The sequence below is a fragment of the Danio aesculapii genome, chromosome 23, assembly GCF_903798145.1.
Source record: "Danio aesculapii chromosome 23, fDanAes4.1, whole genome shotgun sequence".
Taxonomy (NCBI): Eukaryota; Metazoa; Chordata; class Actinopteri; order Cypriniformes; family Danionidae; genus Danio; species Danio aesculapii.
In genome coordinates this window covers 28,120,436-28,138,321 of record NC_079457.1, presented here as the reverse complement: position 1 = coordinate 28,138,321, position 17,886 = coordinate 28,120,436, and the positions used below count along the sequence as shown (strand labels likewise).

The following is a 17,886-nucleotide window of genomic DNA, read 5'->3' as shown; positions in this document are numbered from 1 at the left end:
AAAAGACAGGTAGAGATATGTAAAAATACAATAATAGTAGAAATAAATGTTAAATTACTAGAAAAAAAGTAACCTGCTTTGTCTATCTGATACAAGCAAAATACCAACAAAACAAAAAACATACAAACAAACAAGAAGCAAAAAAAATAAAAATATATAAATATATATATATATATATATATATATAGTAAATCAGTATCTCAGTGGTCTCATAATAACTTCAGGCTTTATACACTCCCAAAAACAAAAGTACACAAGTAGTCACTGGCAAAGCACATACTTGTACCTATATTATCTATATTGTAGTGTAAAGGTACATATTAGTACCTAAAGATTTTAAAAGGTACTCTTATTACTAGTTAGTTACAAATATGTAGTTTTAAGGGATCAATGTTGACCCTTCAGGGAATGTATACCTTCTGAAAAAATACCACTCGAATGACATTTTTATTTCTGAAAGTGTACACAGTTTGACCTTTTCTTGATCAATTAATTTTAAATTGCATCTAAATGTAAATGTAGATGTCATGAAAGGATGCATTTGAAAATTTTTACTGACTAAGCTGCACAATGCTACAAAACTACAGTACAGTACAGTATATGATACATACAGCTCTCCGTCCAAGCTGAGACTGAAGAAACTTCAGGAAATGAATAATCAGGCATTGTAACTAGTTCATGAGAAAAAGAAAAGTTGAGAAGTTAAGAAGACAGATTAGTTTAAACAAACTCATGGGGTATGAAAAGATGAGGATACCAGAAAGAAATGCAATTCCGAGCTAAACGAATCTGTGACGATGTAGCAAAATCAGAAATTCATTAAGAAAGCACTGCTATAGGCAAGTTATTTGACTCATTGATCAGTCAGTGCATTGGTCACTAGGCATCATTCCATCCTTCTGTTTATCAGATAACTCTGAGTTTTGCACGTAAGCAATAATCTAATCATTCTCCTTTATGCAACATAATCTTGCCAACAGCAGCCCAGAGCTGCTTAACTGCTGCTTAATCAGTTTCGAACACCTTGCGGCTGTGCTAATTAGAACCCAAATAACTTTCCTTGTATCAGATGTTAGTGTCTCAGCATGGGCACTTGGATTCAGATTCTGACACAAGATTCATTATAACTCTTGGGACTCTGCTTATAGTTGCTGGCAGGCGTACTTACATGCTTCAGGGTCGGTGCCTCCTTCCTCACTGATGGCTGACCCACAGCCCACCTGCGTGCACGCACTCAGGTAGAACTTATAGTTGTCTTCCTGCAGATCACGCAAAACCCACTGTGTCGTGTCCGCTCCAGAGATGTTCACAGAGTTCAGCTCACCCAGAGTCTCATTACCTACAACTAAAAAAAAGTAGATATATTGGGTCAGAAGGACTGTTTCAAAGAAACTAACAATTTCACAAAGGATGCATTATAATATATACTAGCATAGCTACTTTGGGTGTGTTCACATCTGTCTTGTTTGGTTCAAACTGAATCAAAGTCAAGTTCATTTCCCCTTAGATGTGGATCATTTAGACAGGTGAATACGGCAATCACACACTGGTGTGCAGCAAACAAAAGCACTGAGACTAAAGTACTTGTGGTATGGTTGTTTTAAAGTGTGAATTTGATCTGACGGTGACACAGTGGCTCAGAGGTTAGCACAGTTGTCTCACAGCAAGAAGGTCACTGGTTCGAGTCCTGGCTGGGTCAGTTGGCATTTCTGTGTGGAGTTTGCATGTTCTCCCCGTGTTCGCATGGGTTTCCTCCGGGTGCTCCAGTTTCCCCCACAGTCCACAGACATGCGGTACAGGTGAATGAATAAACTAAATTGGCTGTAGTGTATGTGTGTGAATGAGTGTGTATAAGGTTTCCCAGTACTGGGTTGCAGCTGGAAGGGCATCCACTGTGTAAAACATATGCTGGATAAGTTATCGAATCATTCCACTGTGGCAACCCCTGATGAATAAAAGGACTAAGCCGAAGGAAAATGAATGAATTAATTTGGTCTGACCTTGATTGCACAGCAGACAGCCCACCATGGGAGTGGAATAAATGTCCAATAAATGGCACACATGAGGTTTTGTTTACAATTTATGGTTTACTTGCAAAAAATGGCAGTGTGAAAGCAAGCCACAACCAATAAATAATAATAAAAATGTTGCTTTGTACAGATTGAAGCAAGTGAACTGGTGTGAATACATCCTAGATGTCTCTCCATTGTACTCTTCAATGCAGGGTTAATTTTGACAGCAAGTTTTGATTTAGTTTTAGTCTTTTGACTAAAATTCCATTTTAGTTTGTCATATTTTAGTCTTCTGACTCATTTTAGTTTTAGCTTACTTTAAGTCGACTAAATTTCATAAGAATTTAGTTGACTAAAATATATGTTTTAATTTAACCCTCTACCGCACACATTATGATAAATCTATAAAAAAATATTTGACTGTTTTTCTTTTCTTAGAATGGCTTAACTTGAAGTGCAGTAAAAAAGAATTTAAAAATATATATTTTTAAAGTACTTTATGAAATGCTGCCATATGGCAAAAACGTCCAACAGCGGATCTAACTTAGAAATTTCAAATTGAAAACTTTTCTTATAATTAATAACTTTGTTGTTTGAAATGATTTAATTGGAGTTGCAGTATTATAAGCTTTACCACAGAACTTTTAAATGACACCTTAAACATACTTTCCAATAACTCATATTCCCACATCTTTCATTTAATCCATTCTTTTTTGCTTAATATTATTAAAAACAATCATAATATTGTAATATCCTGTATACAACAAACAGTAAATATAAATATATTCTCCAGTAAAAATTATAACAAATAAATAACAAGTCTGATATATCCAGATGCATCAGAATAATGTAGCTACCAGCTAGCAATGTTTATATATTATACTGTTTACTATACTACGCCTGTCTTATCTGCCTCAGAGCTAACTTACCTGAACTGTCTCTATCAAAGTCTGCATCATTCTCATTGTCACTAAAACCCATCTCATCCTCACTTTCATCTACAGGAAGAGCCAGTTCTGTCCTTTTCTTCTTTCACTAACCATAGAACATGGTGGTGCTCGCTAATACACTGTTCCCTGTATTCATATCTATTCAAAAGTAGTATTGACATTAAAACTAGATTTTATCCATAATGCAAATGCCATTAACATACAACTAATCAATATTTTATTACTAGCATTCATGTTGTTATTGTTACAACTTAAAAGTTTACAGATGACCTAACCCATTGCAATATCGCACGTTCCACTATTGCACACTGTTGCCGTTTGGCAACACATACATTTGATACATTTACAAAAAACTCATTTGATAAAAAAATAAAATAAAATTGAGTTGTGAATGTCATCATAACTTACTGGAGGTGATGTTTCAGATTTTTTTTTGTGGATCTGACATAATTCGATCCTTTGTTTTTATTGACGTTTACACTTGCATTCAGCAACTACTCACAATAAATGCCAGTCTGTCAGAAATCGCGCAACAGAAAAACACAGCAGGTCATGTGACTTAACCAAAGCACATCATTGGCTACACTAAGGTCTTCTCTTTCCAACAAAAAAAATTATGTTGGTCTTAAAGAAACAGGGGCAGGGAAATGAACATAAATATCATGTTGCCATATGGCAACACCATGTGGTAGAGGGTTAAGTGCAATTTAATTAAAATACTGTATACATTTATTTAAACAAATTAAATTAAATACAACAGTCTCATTAAAATATAGAATACAGCTTTTCCATTGAAGACCAAACATTAGATATGCATTGTTTATTTATATCATAAGTAATACGTAAAATTATATGTCTGCAATCAATCCACATGCAAGAACAGTAGCCATCTGAAACGGCAGGATTGTGCAATTATTAAGAAAACCCTTTATTTTAACATGGTAAACTACTAGTCTTTTTAAACTTAAACTAACCAGTTTGTTGAACAGTTTTAAGCCATTAAATCTTTGAAAGAGATTAAATCAGTTTAGGTTCACTTTGCAATGTCAGTGTATAGCAAGCTTTGCTGTTGTAGTTGCTGTTACGGTGTATGGTGTGCAGCTGTATAGCACTGAGTAAATAAGTAGAGTAATGACATATGACTGGCAAATGATAATGTGTTATCTTGTAAAATGTGCACCCAGTCCCATGACTGTGTTAACTCGCATAGAGGAATTCTAAAGCGAAGATGTTCTTAAAACATTAAAATTGGGCTTCACTTCAAGGCAGTCTTGTTATCCTGTATGTTGTATGCAACTCCCTGATAAACAGAGATTATACGACTACAGTATCATAACATCCTTACAGATGTAAGAAATTATCACATCGCTGAATGACATCCTGAATAAAGCAGTTTTGTGGTACAGGTACACTGTAAATGAATGTTGTCATGACAATCGCGGCAGACAACGCGTAAACCTAGCGTGAGTTAGTTAAACTGTAGCCACAGCTAAAATGAAACATGCGAGGAAACAACTCCTAACGAAAAACGAATGCCATGATCATATGAATTTAAGACTAACTGATTTATTAACATTGAATGTACAATCTAATGAAGTCAATTCTCTAAAGGTCAGCCAGGGGCTATATCGTTTCAGTTAAGCAAAAGCACACACACGGATAATATTAAATAAAAAAGATCCGAGTTTAACTTTGCTGAACTTCGAAATCATTGCCTGGCATGTCGCTTTAGATTTGTTGTTTTTATCAGCTGTTTTCCCCATACAGTTTATGTTCTTGACATCAAACGTGAAATGTGTGTGTGTGTGTGTGTGTGTGTGTGTGTGTGTGTGTGTGTGTGTGAATCATGCATCACACCAAGATTTATTCTGATTGGATATTTTACTAAAAGCGTCCCTCAATCACATTCTCGAATAATTTTTTTTCGACGAATTAGTCAACTAAAAAAATGTCAGTGTATTGGTATTACAGTTGTCGTCATCATCACTTAAATTTTATTTAGTTTTCGTCCAGTTTGTCAGTAGATTTTTATGAAAATTATGACGATTATTTTTCATCAACAAAATGAACACTGCTGCAATATTGACATTTTCTGCCTTCCCCTTCCTTTGCACCATCTCTTCATATCTACCACAGGCTTTGGTAATTTTTAACATGTTTCAGCAATACACATTTGTTCATACCAAATGTCACCTCTACACCTACTCCCTGTTATTATCAACAATGAATCACTTTAAAAATCTGTTTCATTAATGACTAGTATCTAGAATATAATTCCAAGATGATACATAAATACTATCTGCTCTCCAGTGAATCAAACTTCAACAGACATCTGTATTAAACTGAACTGAATCAGTTTGAATTTAACTACAACTACACCAGCATTATACCCTATTTCTCTGTCTGCCTGATATGCTGGAATGTTCCACAATCTGAAATACTGTCATGGCTTTTATTTATCTTTTCTTCATCCATGTAAAGTTGCATTGACACCATCCACAAGCATTATATAAATAAAAATTACTTTAATCCAACTGAAAATGCAGCCTTGGTGAACAGTTTATTTTTCTAGAAAAGTTCACCATGGATTATTTACAATTTTACTGGGATTAAAACAAAAAAAGTTTTGTTTCAGAAAAGTTACACTTTTCCTAAAAGTTTGAGGTCAGAAAGAACAAATCAATACTTGTATTCACTCATAATAAACACAAATTATTATCATTAAAGTGTTGTTGAACTCTCATTTGAGATTCAAAAGGATGAATAAATTCTGCTTGGTGGATCTAAGACTTCAGATTATCAATCTAGAATTCTGAAAAAAGATTAATTGAATTTACTCTTTTTATTAAGGTAAGAGGTTGAAAACTATTTATAAGGGCTTAAATTACATTACATTTAGTAATATTTAAACTTAATTTGTTTGTTCAGCCCATACAAATTGTTTGCAGCCACTTACCCTAAATTTAGAAAATCCAATAAACATTTTTCAGTGTACTAGACTAATAATCTGAAGTGTTATGGCCTGTTTCCACTGAGTGGTACAGTACAATACGCATTTATGGCAGTTTCCACAGTCAACAAAGCTGTACCACTTTTTGGGTACAACAAAAGGATACAAAGCACAACAAAATGATACCATAAGGTGGAGCAAGACACGCACAAGACAGGAGAATGAAAACAAAGGAAGCGCCATTTTTAAATACACAGCCGAGAGATTACATTGTAATAATATATGCATATAATAACGAGCCATGGTCGACCTGAGCTCAAACAAATCTTGTCTTCGTCTTGATGAGCAGCCACAATGCCAAGAAGAAGAGCAGAATCTACCCTGTACCCCGTTGTTCTTTACAAGGCTGTTTAAAGCGTGAGCGGTTTCACTTTCTCTTGAGAGCATGTCTATATGTCTATATAGTTCTTCTGACATCCGATCCTTTCAGAAACAGACAAACGCAAGAGTGAAGCTCGAAAAAAACAAAGGAGAAGCCTTAAAAAGGACCAAATTATTCTTTCAGCAACCTAACCATGAAGAAACTGCCATGTTTAACTATTATCATCACCTTTTGGACTACTATGAACTTGGAGTGATGAAATTGTTTTCTAACAGCAGGTTACATGTGCTGGTGAAGATTAAAGATACACATAAGAGGTTTACACTGATTGTGGGCTATATTGCATGTTGTTTTTGAACCCAAATAAGGACTAAATGTATGTTGTGTGTAGTTTTTCTGTAATTGGTAACATATATTGTGTATATGGTACCACTGTAAGGGGTATGTGTATGTGTTCATATATGTTGTATTCATTTATTTATTTTATATAATTTCAGACTGTACAGTAGGCTATTTTGCCCTATTATCATTGATCTGCAGTTATAATCAAATCATGTTCATAGAAAGGTTAGAAATGAAATTTTACTACAAGTATTTATGTATGACCCGTACAGCTTTACTTTGATATTTCCTTAAGCGAGAATGATGTCAACTGAAACTTGTTGTACACCACGCCCAGCTAAAGGGTAACATTGGTTCCAACCCATACCATTCCAACCCATACCTTACCGTACCACTCCGTGGAAATGGGCCATTAGATCCACCAAGCAGAATTTACTGATCGTTTTGAATCTCAAATGAGACTTCAACAGCATTTTAATGATAATGTTTTGATTCTATAAAATGCATGTGAATAAATGATATAATATGAAAGCATACCTGTTTGGTATTGCAGAAGGTATCCCGTGAGATGGCCGTTGGTTTCATGCGGAGGCGCCCACACCAGTGTGATGGCGTCTTTCTGAAAGTTTGTGGCTCTCAGGATACGAGGCTGCTCAGGAACTGTGGGAAGATGTCAAGCACCGTTGGTCAGTATGTGCTATACATTAGAAACCTCATTAAAACCTTGCACCATAATATTTTCAACTTCTAAAATAGCATTGTGTTCATTTCATTTGAGTCGCTGTCACTTTCACGCCCCCATTCTATGTAAATTAGACTCATTATATTCAACTGTACAATTTGGCTCCTGTGAACAACAAAGTATGTAAAAATCCCACTGAATCTACACAAGAACTTCGCAAAAAAGCTGGAACCCCTGAATTTTAAAACGTGTCTACTGTCAAAGTGCTCTTGCCTCCCTGTGGAGTTGTGAAAGAGATGGGACTGCTGCTGGGCCCATTCCCTCTCCGGTTAAAGACGTTGACAGTCAGGCTATATTCAGAGAATGGCTTCAGTCCCGGCACCATGGTGTGACTCCTGTTTCCAGGGATGGTGAGAGACTGTCTCTCTGAGGGAATTTTCTTAGAGGTCAACAGACTCTGAGTTTGCCAGTAGTTCACCTGGGAGGAAAATTTAGAAGAAGAGGAAGAGGGTGTTGATGAGGAGATACATATTGGTTGTTGATGTGATGTTGCATTTTAATTGTCACACATAACAAAATAATAATAATTAGTATTTTCATAATTTAAAATGCAGTAAAATGATTAAACTTTTTGTTTTTCTCCATAGACCTGCTGTTATTACATTTTTGAGCCACATTTCAAAACTGTCCTATGGTGTGACTGTCTCAAGCCAAGTTCAATAAATTACTTTTGAATTAAAAAGCAAATTGTAAAACCGCAGGCCTAATTTTGAATTGTTTCAATTAATTAAATGGGATAGCCCCTTGAGATGAACCATCTCCTAGGAAGTACATTAATCAAACAGAGTACAACACACCATGACAAACATACAGCCAAACAAAACAAGCAAACAAGCAGCACACTTCATCTGAAACACTTCCCACAGTCTAAAGCCTAAGCAAACGTATAACATATAATAACATATAAACATATATAATTTGATATAAATCTAAACTTGTTTTTATCAAAACAAATATAATAAATAATAATGTTAATAATAATAACATTATACAAATGCAAATTGTCATGAATACATTGAAAACAAAAAACACAGAAATGAGGCATAAAGGATGGGGTTTTTATATTTATGTAGTAAATACTCATTTTTGTAACATTTTAATCCGTTAAGTTTTTTCATATGTAAAGATATTTGTGGGTTGCTGCACATACACAGGATGTGCCGCAACACACAAATATCTTTACGTATGAAGCAACGAGTATTAAGCAACGTGTAAGCATTTGGACCTGCATAGGCACATAATTAACATGCTCTGTGCTGAACTTTAGACCAGCTTTTCCATTGATCAGTGGTACAGTAGTCTATTTCAGTTCCTCAAAATACCAACACACCAACAATGCGCCTAACACACCTCCTTTCTAGACCGGCACACCCATGAGTCCACAAAGCGGCACAAATGGATTTGCTATTTAAACAACGTGGCTCAAAACCTGGGAATTAGGGTTGAGTCGGTCTGAAAATAGCAACAAATCGTGCCAAACATGTCTCGTGCCTTATTGCGCCGGGTGTATGATAGGGCCCAAAGAGTGCAGAAAGAGAAAGCGAGAGAAAGGGAACACACAGTGGAGTTTATTAATTTCAGTAAACAGCTTGTTTGTTGCTGAATGGCCATCAGTTTTTGGCAAGGAGCAGTTGAGCTGGAGCGATTGGGAACTCACTGTGTATCCTCCAAGATGGCCCCTCAGGGTGGTTTGGGGCACTGGTGACCAGCTGACCTTCAGCAGTGTAGAGTTCAACACCTCCGCAGATATGTTCTCGGGAGCCGCCAAGGGCACTGGAAAGGGTAACAGAACGCAGATCTGTTTAGGGCTAAACATTCCCGATGGATGCAAAAGGGTAAAAACTCACAATTTCACACACACACACACACACACATACACACAACCATTTCATCTAGCAACTAGAGCCAAAGAGGGAAAAATGGGCATTAAAAAGATGACACACTGACTGTTTGCAGGAAAAATGCGCATGCTAAACCACATGAATACTATAGAGTTTTTAAACCATATAAGCAATTCCATGCAAATGTCAACATTGCCATGAAAAAAATCAAGCTTCAACCAAAATAGAGAAACCGTTTCTACATTTTTTTTGTGTAAGCAAGTATTTTACAGTACTTTAAAAATACTCAAATGTCTCTGTCAGTGTTTTCAAACTATTATATTTGATTTACCAAAGTCACACAACTGTCACATCCAAAATGGAAAGGTGTCACATAAATAATGAAACTTTTCCCTCATAAATGCAAACATGTCAATTCAAATAAAATCAATCATCTTTGTTATATAGAGAGCCAACTCTTATCTTTTTGATTAACATTGTTTATTTTTGGGTTGTGCAGTTTCGTTCACAGAATTTCTACAAAGTATGTCGTTTACTGTAAACTCACATACTTTTTTGGACACATCCAATATTTATTTTCCCCATTTAAAATCTAAAAAAAAGTTTACAGATGGATATTTTTCTGAAAATATAAACAGATGTTTCAATATAATTGCAGCATACTTTCTCTGCAAATTTAAGTTTTGAGTTTCTACTACAAATGTCACATCCACAACGCTGGAATTGCTCCAATAAAAAAAGTGTATTAAGAGGTTAAATTATGTATGTTATATTATTTCTAACACTTTGTTAATGAATGCTGAAAAACTATAATAAATACTGTTGTATGCTTTAGTTTTTATTACCGTAAACTGTGGTGTATTGTAGTATAATGTCCCCTACAGTTGGTGGCGCAGTGGGTAGCACAATCCCCTCACAGCAAGAAGGTCACAAGTTCGAGCAACAGCTGGATCAGCTGGCGTTTCTCTGTAGAGTTTGCATGTCCTCCTCGTGTTAACGTGGGTTTCCTCCAGGAGCTCTGGTTTCCCCCACAAGTCCAAAGACGTGCTAAAGGTGAATTGAATAATCTAAATTGTCCGTAGTGTGTGTATGTGAATGAGAGTGTATGGGTGTTTCCCAGTGTTGGGTTGGGGCTGAAAGGGCATCTGCTGCATAAAACATATGCTGGATAAGTTGGCGGTTCATTCCGCTGTGGTGACCCCAGATTAATTAAGAAACTAAGCCGAAAAGAAAATGAATGAATCAATGGTAATTTGTTGTGTTCCATAGCAACGATAGTAATTCAAGAGTTCCCACTTAGATATGCTTAGCGTTTATTGCAGGTTTGGCATGCTGTCCCGGGACAGAACCCTGAGCTCGGAGATACTTGAGCCCAAGGCTCCCGCCCGGTCATATATTGCATATAGGGGGATCCGAGATCAGGTAGGTCTCAAGAGCTCCCCCTTTGAAAAGGAAGAAAAAGGAGGAGATGGGGTGGAAGGGGAGATTCTTCCAAAACGAAGATAGAGCAGTAGGAAGAAAACGATCCATTTATAGTAAGCTTGGATCACTCTGATTGGATTATTACTGATTACAGATGAGAAGCCAGTCATGCTCAATCATATCACGTGCTCCTCTCGAAATTAGTTTGTGAAACTTAACTTCATTCATTTATTTTCTTTTTGGCATTTCCGGTTTTGGTGGGGGAAACCGGAGCACCCGAATGAAACCCACGCGAACACGGGGAGAACATGCAAACTCCACACAGAAATGCCAACTGACCCAGCCGAGGCTCAAACCAGCGACCTTCGTGCTATGAGGTGAACATGCTACCCACCACGCAACCGCGTCACCCTGATGATAGTAATATCAAAACAAATTAAATGTAAATACTTTACTATAGCATGGTTCAAAAACATTGCTGTATTTACTATAAATTACTATAGTATTTATTCACATGGCAAAGCAAAGCTACCTGCTGAGAAAATAGGGCACTTGGAAAAGGGATGCAAACTCATCCAGGTTGCAAAGTGTGACATCACCTATTAAACTGTGTATTTAATATTGAATTTAGTATCCAGATTTTAGAGAATATACCAAAAAACTATTTAAACATGGAGCTTTAATTTTAGCAGAAAAGTGCATTTTTGTAGTCAACAGATTTGTAAATAATTCTCATAGCAAAATTAGACGGGCAGATGTTGTGTTTTCACATGCATGTTAAAGAGATGACCCAAATGGTGGTCACATAGTTTGCAGCTATTTAATTAAAATTTAGCATAATTTGCTACAAACCCAGCTAATTCAAGACAATGGAAACTGGATTCTGAGCTACACATAGACTACCGGTCAAAAGTTTGGGGTCAGGAGGATTTAAATGTTTTAAAATAAGCTTGTCCTGCTAACCAAGGCTGCATTTATTTCATCAAAAATACAGTACACATTGTAAAATTATGAAATATTATTGCACTATAAAATAACTGTTCAAAAGTAGTTCATCATTTAATTGAATCATTTATTGCAGTGATTTTATGAAGATGAATTTTCAGCTTCATTTCTCCAGTCTTCAGTCACCTGATCCAACAGAAATCCCTCTAATATTAATTAGGGGCCAAGCACCGCAGCCCATATATCTGTATGCGGGTAAGTTGTATAATTTGGCACAAGGATAGAGGGCCGTGTCAACATGATCCACAGCAAACCTGAAGTCTCTAACTCAAACTCTTTAGCGCCACCACTTGTTCAAAGTTTCATTTATGTTTATTGTTATAACTTTTGAACCAAATAGGCTACAATCAAAATTCTTTTTTTCCTCTGAATCCTTGGCTCAAGTCGATTCAAAAACAATTTGCTATTTTAATATATAAATTTTTTGCTATTTTACATTTTTCTCAAAACCTGTTTGATAGAACTTTTCTTCGGACGTTTATCCGATTTTCACCAAAATTGAATCACATGATCTACAGACCATGTGGACCAAAAGTTATGGAATTCAAGTTGATTCGACCAACTGTTTTCATTTAACTTGCAAACAAATCTAATGTAGAGCTTGCAAAAATGAACTTGAGGTGATATCTCCTTAATGCATAGACTAATTCACATCAAACATGGAGTGTGTTATGACAACTATGGTCTGAGGTGATCTGCAGCGTTTCAGTGCACTGCCTCCTAGTGGTCTGGAGATATAACAAAAATGCTTTTTTTTTTGCTTATAACGTATTAACTTTTTGTCCAAAGCTCATAAAACTGGTCTCTTTATATCTGACAGAGCATGCCTAGTCAGATGATATCTGATTTTCCCAGGTCAGCCATTTTGGGCATCACCCATTTAGAATTTTGTCAAAAAATGCTATATTTCACAAACATATTCACGGATCATTACGAAAAATGGTATACATCTTTGACACTTTGCCCTGAAGGTACTTCTGGAGAAGCACCACCTAGTGGCCAAAAGTTCTAAGCAATTTTTGAAAAATGCTAATAACTTTTGCTAAACATTCCTCATTGACATGACATGTGTTTTGTTATATTCCCTGGATCATGCAGAGACCCTTGATATCAAATATGCCAAAATCAACGAAACTTCCTGTCCACCATTTTGTTTTTGATTGAAAACCTATTTTTTCAAACCTCCTGTACCGTTTTCACCAAATTTGAATCCCATGATCTACAGACCACGCTGACAAAAAGTTATGGAATTCAAGTTGATTCGACGTACCGTTTTTGTTTGTCTTGTGAAAAAATCTAATGTGGAGCATGCAAAAATGGACTTAAGGAGATATCTCTGAAATGCATTTACGCATTCGCACCAAACTTGGTGGGTGTTATGACAACTGTGATCTGAGGTTATCTGCATAGGTGCATTGCCCTCTAGTGGTCCGGAGATACAAAAAATAGCTTTTTTTTTGCTTATAACTTCTCTACCGTTTGTCCAAAATCTGTTCTCTTTCCATCCGGCGGAGCATGCCGAGTCTGACGATGTCTGATTTTCCCCATGTCAGCCATTTTGTCTGTCAGCCATTACTTGCTTCACATGTATTCAAAAACTCATTGTTTCACTTTGTCTGATGCTCCTTACTAACCTTGTTGCTTTTGGCCTCTGGACTGCTTTGCTCATTCTGGCCCTGGACTTCTTTGCTCATTCTGCCTATGTAGTGCTTGGCCCCATAATTGCTGATTGCATTTATTATTATTATTATTATTATTATTATTATTATTATTATTATTATTATTATTATTATTATTATTATTATTATTATTATTATTGTTAATGATAATAATAGTAATACAAGCAATAATGACCAGAGTAATAATTTCATTTAATATGAATACAATAAGTAATAAATAAGTATTTAACAGTTTAACATTTTTTACATTTAATAAATGCCACCTTAACAAACAAAATCATTTTATTTAAATTATTAAATTTAATTAATAATAAAAAAAACTGACCCAAACTTTTGACCGGTAGTGTATTTAAATAAGCATAATGCTGTAAAAAGTTCGACTCCAGAATGGCTATTTTTGCAGAAAGATGACATGTTTGCATCCCTGGTCTTTCCAATAGCTACACGACAGCTGTCAAGAGCTATCCACAGCTAAACAATCCATGTTTGCGTGTATCAACATCGTAGGAATAACATGGGACAAAAGCAGCCCGACCTGTTGCATCACCCTCGAGACAATGCCAAATGTCGACTAGAGACAAGAGCATGAGAAAATATGAAATTGAATAAAGCAAAAGATAATCACATAAGTGCTTGGCAAAGACTGTGTCTGATCCCTAAAAGCACTATGAAAAAGCTCAGCAGAAATGACAGTAAAGAGTGGATTAAAGCACTCTCACAAATAATCTTCTAATCTTAAGTGTTTATCATTGGCTAATCGCAGCGGTGTCACACGACTGTCAATGTATTCATTTCACTTACAGTCTTCCCCAGAATAACCAGTCACCACTTTGGGTTCTGGTGCCCAGCCGTGGCGGTTGAAGGCCTGGATTTTGACTTCATAGGGGACAAATGTTGGGGTGTCTCGCACCACAAAAGAGTGTCTCTTCACCATCTGTTCTTTCCAACTGTCCTCGACACCCAGGAGCCTGTAGCTCAGTTTGTATTCCAGACCAGGACCGTTGTGCTCCACCGGCAAGAGCGGCTGGTGATTAAAGGGAAAAGTGGGTCAGTGCACTGCAAACATTTGGAAAATTTGGAAAGAATGGAACTATTTGAAAGACATTTGCTGATGGGTTTGCAAGATCTGGCGTGGGAACCTAGTTTCTGGGGTGCTTCGCTTGGCTTTTTGTCAGATTTGACGAATTCTGACTCATAAATAGAGCATAAATTGGCCTGTGGATGGAGATTTGCTCATATACTTGACTGCCATTGCAGATTAAGTTGTTATGGCTTTAAAGCGGTGAGAGACCATACTTTCAGGAGCTCCAGGAACATTCAGTTCCCGAGTCTCCTTGCGTGAGAGTGTTTGCCTTTCTCTTGCTTCCAAGGCATGCATATATGCATATGCATTAAAGCAGTTTGACAATGCTGTTTGCATTTTATTACCTCCCAGCTGATGTCCATCTGATGTGGCAGGTGACCCTCAATCTTAATGTTTTCTGGGTTCCTGTCAGGAGCTGTACAAATGTGAATATGAATTATTTAACATCTGTCTCAGTCAATAATGCCATTGCCCTCGAACACTGCCAATGTGTATCACACATAATGTCGAGCATGCAGTCATTGATAGTCGGAGACAGTGCTCACTTAAAAGAACATTAAAATTTATGGAGCTTTTATAGACATCTGTATAATTTTCTCAGGGTAAATCCCCACAAAGGCACAGAGACAGGCACTTCAAATGAGTCCAAGGTGAACCAAGGGCAGACATTGGATTAAGACACCGCAAAAGCCTTCCATGATCATAGGTATGCCAAGACTCTTTTGTTTAAGCTTTAGTAATAGTTTTAATTAGACCGAGTTAACTAATTAACCATTTGAACTATTCCGTGACTATTCATGTGACATTTATCAAATAGGAAATAGTAATTGTGTGAACCAGTGAAATTTTGTCCTTATTATGGAGCATACAATCTTATCTTAAAGCAATAGGGTATATGTCGAGCTAGTGTTGTTCCCATACTGGTAAACTTCCGGTGACCTGTTATTGTGAGTTTTTTTTTTTATTTTTTTTTATTTTTATACGATAAAAATGACTTTGGCATTCATACAGTTGCTCAAGCGTAAAACGAGACAAAAAGCTGTTTACTCGCACGCGCCTGTCAGAATCGGCAGGCTAGCACAGAAGCTCCATTGAATATACTGGGGTAAAATAAATGCCCATATTATAAAGACATGGTGGGGAAAAATGTAATTTAATGCAGAGCTTCTTGTACAATCTGAGACCCACTTTATATCGCATATCACTCAGCGAGTGGCGATCGCTGATTTTTAAAGAAAACAGACCTTAAACGTGCCGATTTTGCAATGGAATACAGTTCACCGGAAACGCTTAACCCAGATTACAGGCAAATTAAAAGTCCTATTAGCATGCTTCGGCATACACCCTATAGTGACTTGTTCCAAAACAGTTAGAGTTTATATAAGTATGTATGTATTTATTTATTTGTTTGTTTGTTGAACGCACCACAAAAAAAAAAAAAATTGAAGAATGCGGGGAAAATATTGACTTCCATAGTATTCTTTTTTTTACCCTATAATAATAGCTAGTATGGATGTTAGTGGTTACTGGTTTCCAACATTCTTCAAAATATCTTTTTCTTGTGTCTGTGTGGTCAAAAGTACGAAAAACGTAAATTGGTTTGGAACAAGTAAAGGGTAAATAAATGATGACAGTATTTTTTTTTTTTATTTTGGTAAAATTCTCACTTATAAGGCTAAACTTTTCCCAAAAATGTCACAGCAAAATTATTATTGTGAGCATATTGTGTTATTGTGGATGTTGTTAATATATATTTCACAATAGTAATTTTTAGAGTTACTGCTCTTCATGTGAAAGGGCCCTGCAAGTTCAATTTAGAACAGTATATTATCCTGAAGGCATCATGGTGGCGCAGTGGGTAGCACGATCGCCTCACAGCAAAAAGGTCGCTGTTCTGATGATGTCCTGGTGATCCGATTTCCCACACAGTCCAAAGACATGCGCTATAGGTGAATTCAATAAGCTAAATTGGCCACAGTGTATGTCTGTGAAAGAGTGTGAATGGGTTTCCCAGTGTTGGGTTGCGGCTGAAAGGGCATCCACTGCGTAAACCATATGCTGGATAAGTTAGCGGTTCATCGCGCTGTGGCAAATGAACGAATGAATGAATTTTAGAATAAATTTTTTATATATATTTTTTTTTCATTTTATTTTATCTCTTATTATTTTTTATATATTTCATTTTATTTTTTATATTTTATTTTATTTTATTATATTTTATTTTATTTCTTAAATTTTATTTTATTTTTTATATTTTATTTTATTATTTTATATTTTATTTTATTTCCTAAATTTTGTTTTATTTTTTATATTTTATTTTTTATACATATTTTTTATTTAATTTTTTTATATTTAATTTTTTTCATATTTTATTTTTTTATATTTTATTTTATTTAATTTGTTATATTTTATTATTTATATTTTATTTTTTATATATTTTTTATATTTAATGAAATTAATTAATTATTTTTTATTTTCATTCGTTCATTTTCTTTTTGGCTTAGTCTCTTTATTAATCAGGGCTCGTCACAGCAGAATGAACCACCAACTTATCCAGCATATGTTTTTTACGCAGCGGATGCTACATACTGAGAGTGACATCATAAATAATAATAAGTTAATGGTTTATAATAGCACAAGTTATACCTTAAAATAAAATATGACATTTGTTAAAATACATAAATTAGATTAGAAACTTTGCTGTTTCATTGCAAATGCTGTCCAAAAAAAAATCCCTTAATTTACAGCACTATACTGTAGATTTTTGTATTGTTTAATCATCCAAATAAACAAATAGTCAACTTACCACAAGGAGGTATTTTAAATCTTCCTGAGGCCATACTGGGATGACTTCTCCCTATTTCATTGACAGCGATGACTCTGAACTGGTAGTTAATGTGGCAGTACAGTGTCAAGGGGGCTGAGAACTTCCTGCTAGACACTCGAAGAAGATCTTTCCACTTCTCCGGCTCCCAGTGGTTCTCTTCGTACTGGATGATGAACTCTAGTCACAGAAACAGTGCACATGGGTAATTGAATATGCAGAGCGTGCACTCTCAATACACTGGTGTGCGGCCCCTGTGGGAGCCCCTCTTGAAATATTGTAGAGCAATGTTTAAGTATGAGCATCGTCCATAAAAACAACTTCAGAGAAATGAGCTTAAAGCCAACTTCAAAAGTGCTGCAAATGCGGAGAGGAATGGATGTGTGTTGCGTTTGTTCTGTAACCCTGGGAATAAGGTGCATTTATGGGGTGTGCGTTGTACCTGTTATGGGACTGTTGTGATCACTGGTGTTCACCCAGTGAAGCTTCACACTGCGGTCTTTCAGATCACTGAGCATCAGTTGAACCGGAGGATCGGGGACATCTGTGTCACATGTCAGACACAAAACCATAAGCAAAATCATATAACAATAACATGTTTTATGAGAAACAGAACAGTTTAATGTAACACTCCACTATTTTAGGCTTATTTT

General features: G+C 35.9%; 1 protein-coding gene across 4 annotated transcripts in view; it reads right to left on the bottom strand.

Moving 5' to 3' along the window:
* The window catches only part of chl1a (cell adhesion molecule L1-like a), a 104,492-nt gene that overhangs the window by 27,191 nt on the left and 59,415 nt on the right, over positions 1-17,886 (bottom strand). For 3 of the 4 annotated variants that reach the window (XM_056449969.1, XM_056449967.1, XM_056449968.1), the window contains exons 16-23: positions 17,676-17,777; positions 17,216-17,413; positions 14,754-14,824; positions 14,127-14,349; positions 9,036-9,151; positions 7,592-7,796; positions 7,174-7,296; positions 1,169-1,345 (exon numbers count right to left, since the gene is read on the bottom strand). In XM_056449969.1, coding sequence (XP_056305944.1) covers positions 1,169-1,345; positions 7,174-7,296; positions 7,592-7,796; positions 9,036-9,151; positions 14,127-14,349; positions 14,754-14,824; positions 17,216-17,413; positions 17,676-17,777 — 1,215 coding nt within the window. Of the gene's footprint in view, positions 1-611; positions 672-1,168; positions 1,346-7,173; positions 7,297-7,591; positions 7,797-9,035; positions 9,152-14,126; positions 14,350-14,753; positions 14,825-17,215; positions 17,414-17,675; positions 17,778-17,886 lie in introns of all 4 variants that reach the window. The other variant, XM_056449970.1, reaches the window with a different exon arrangement.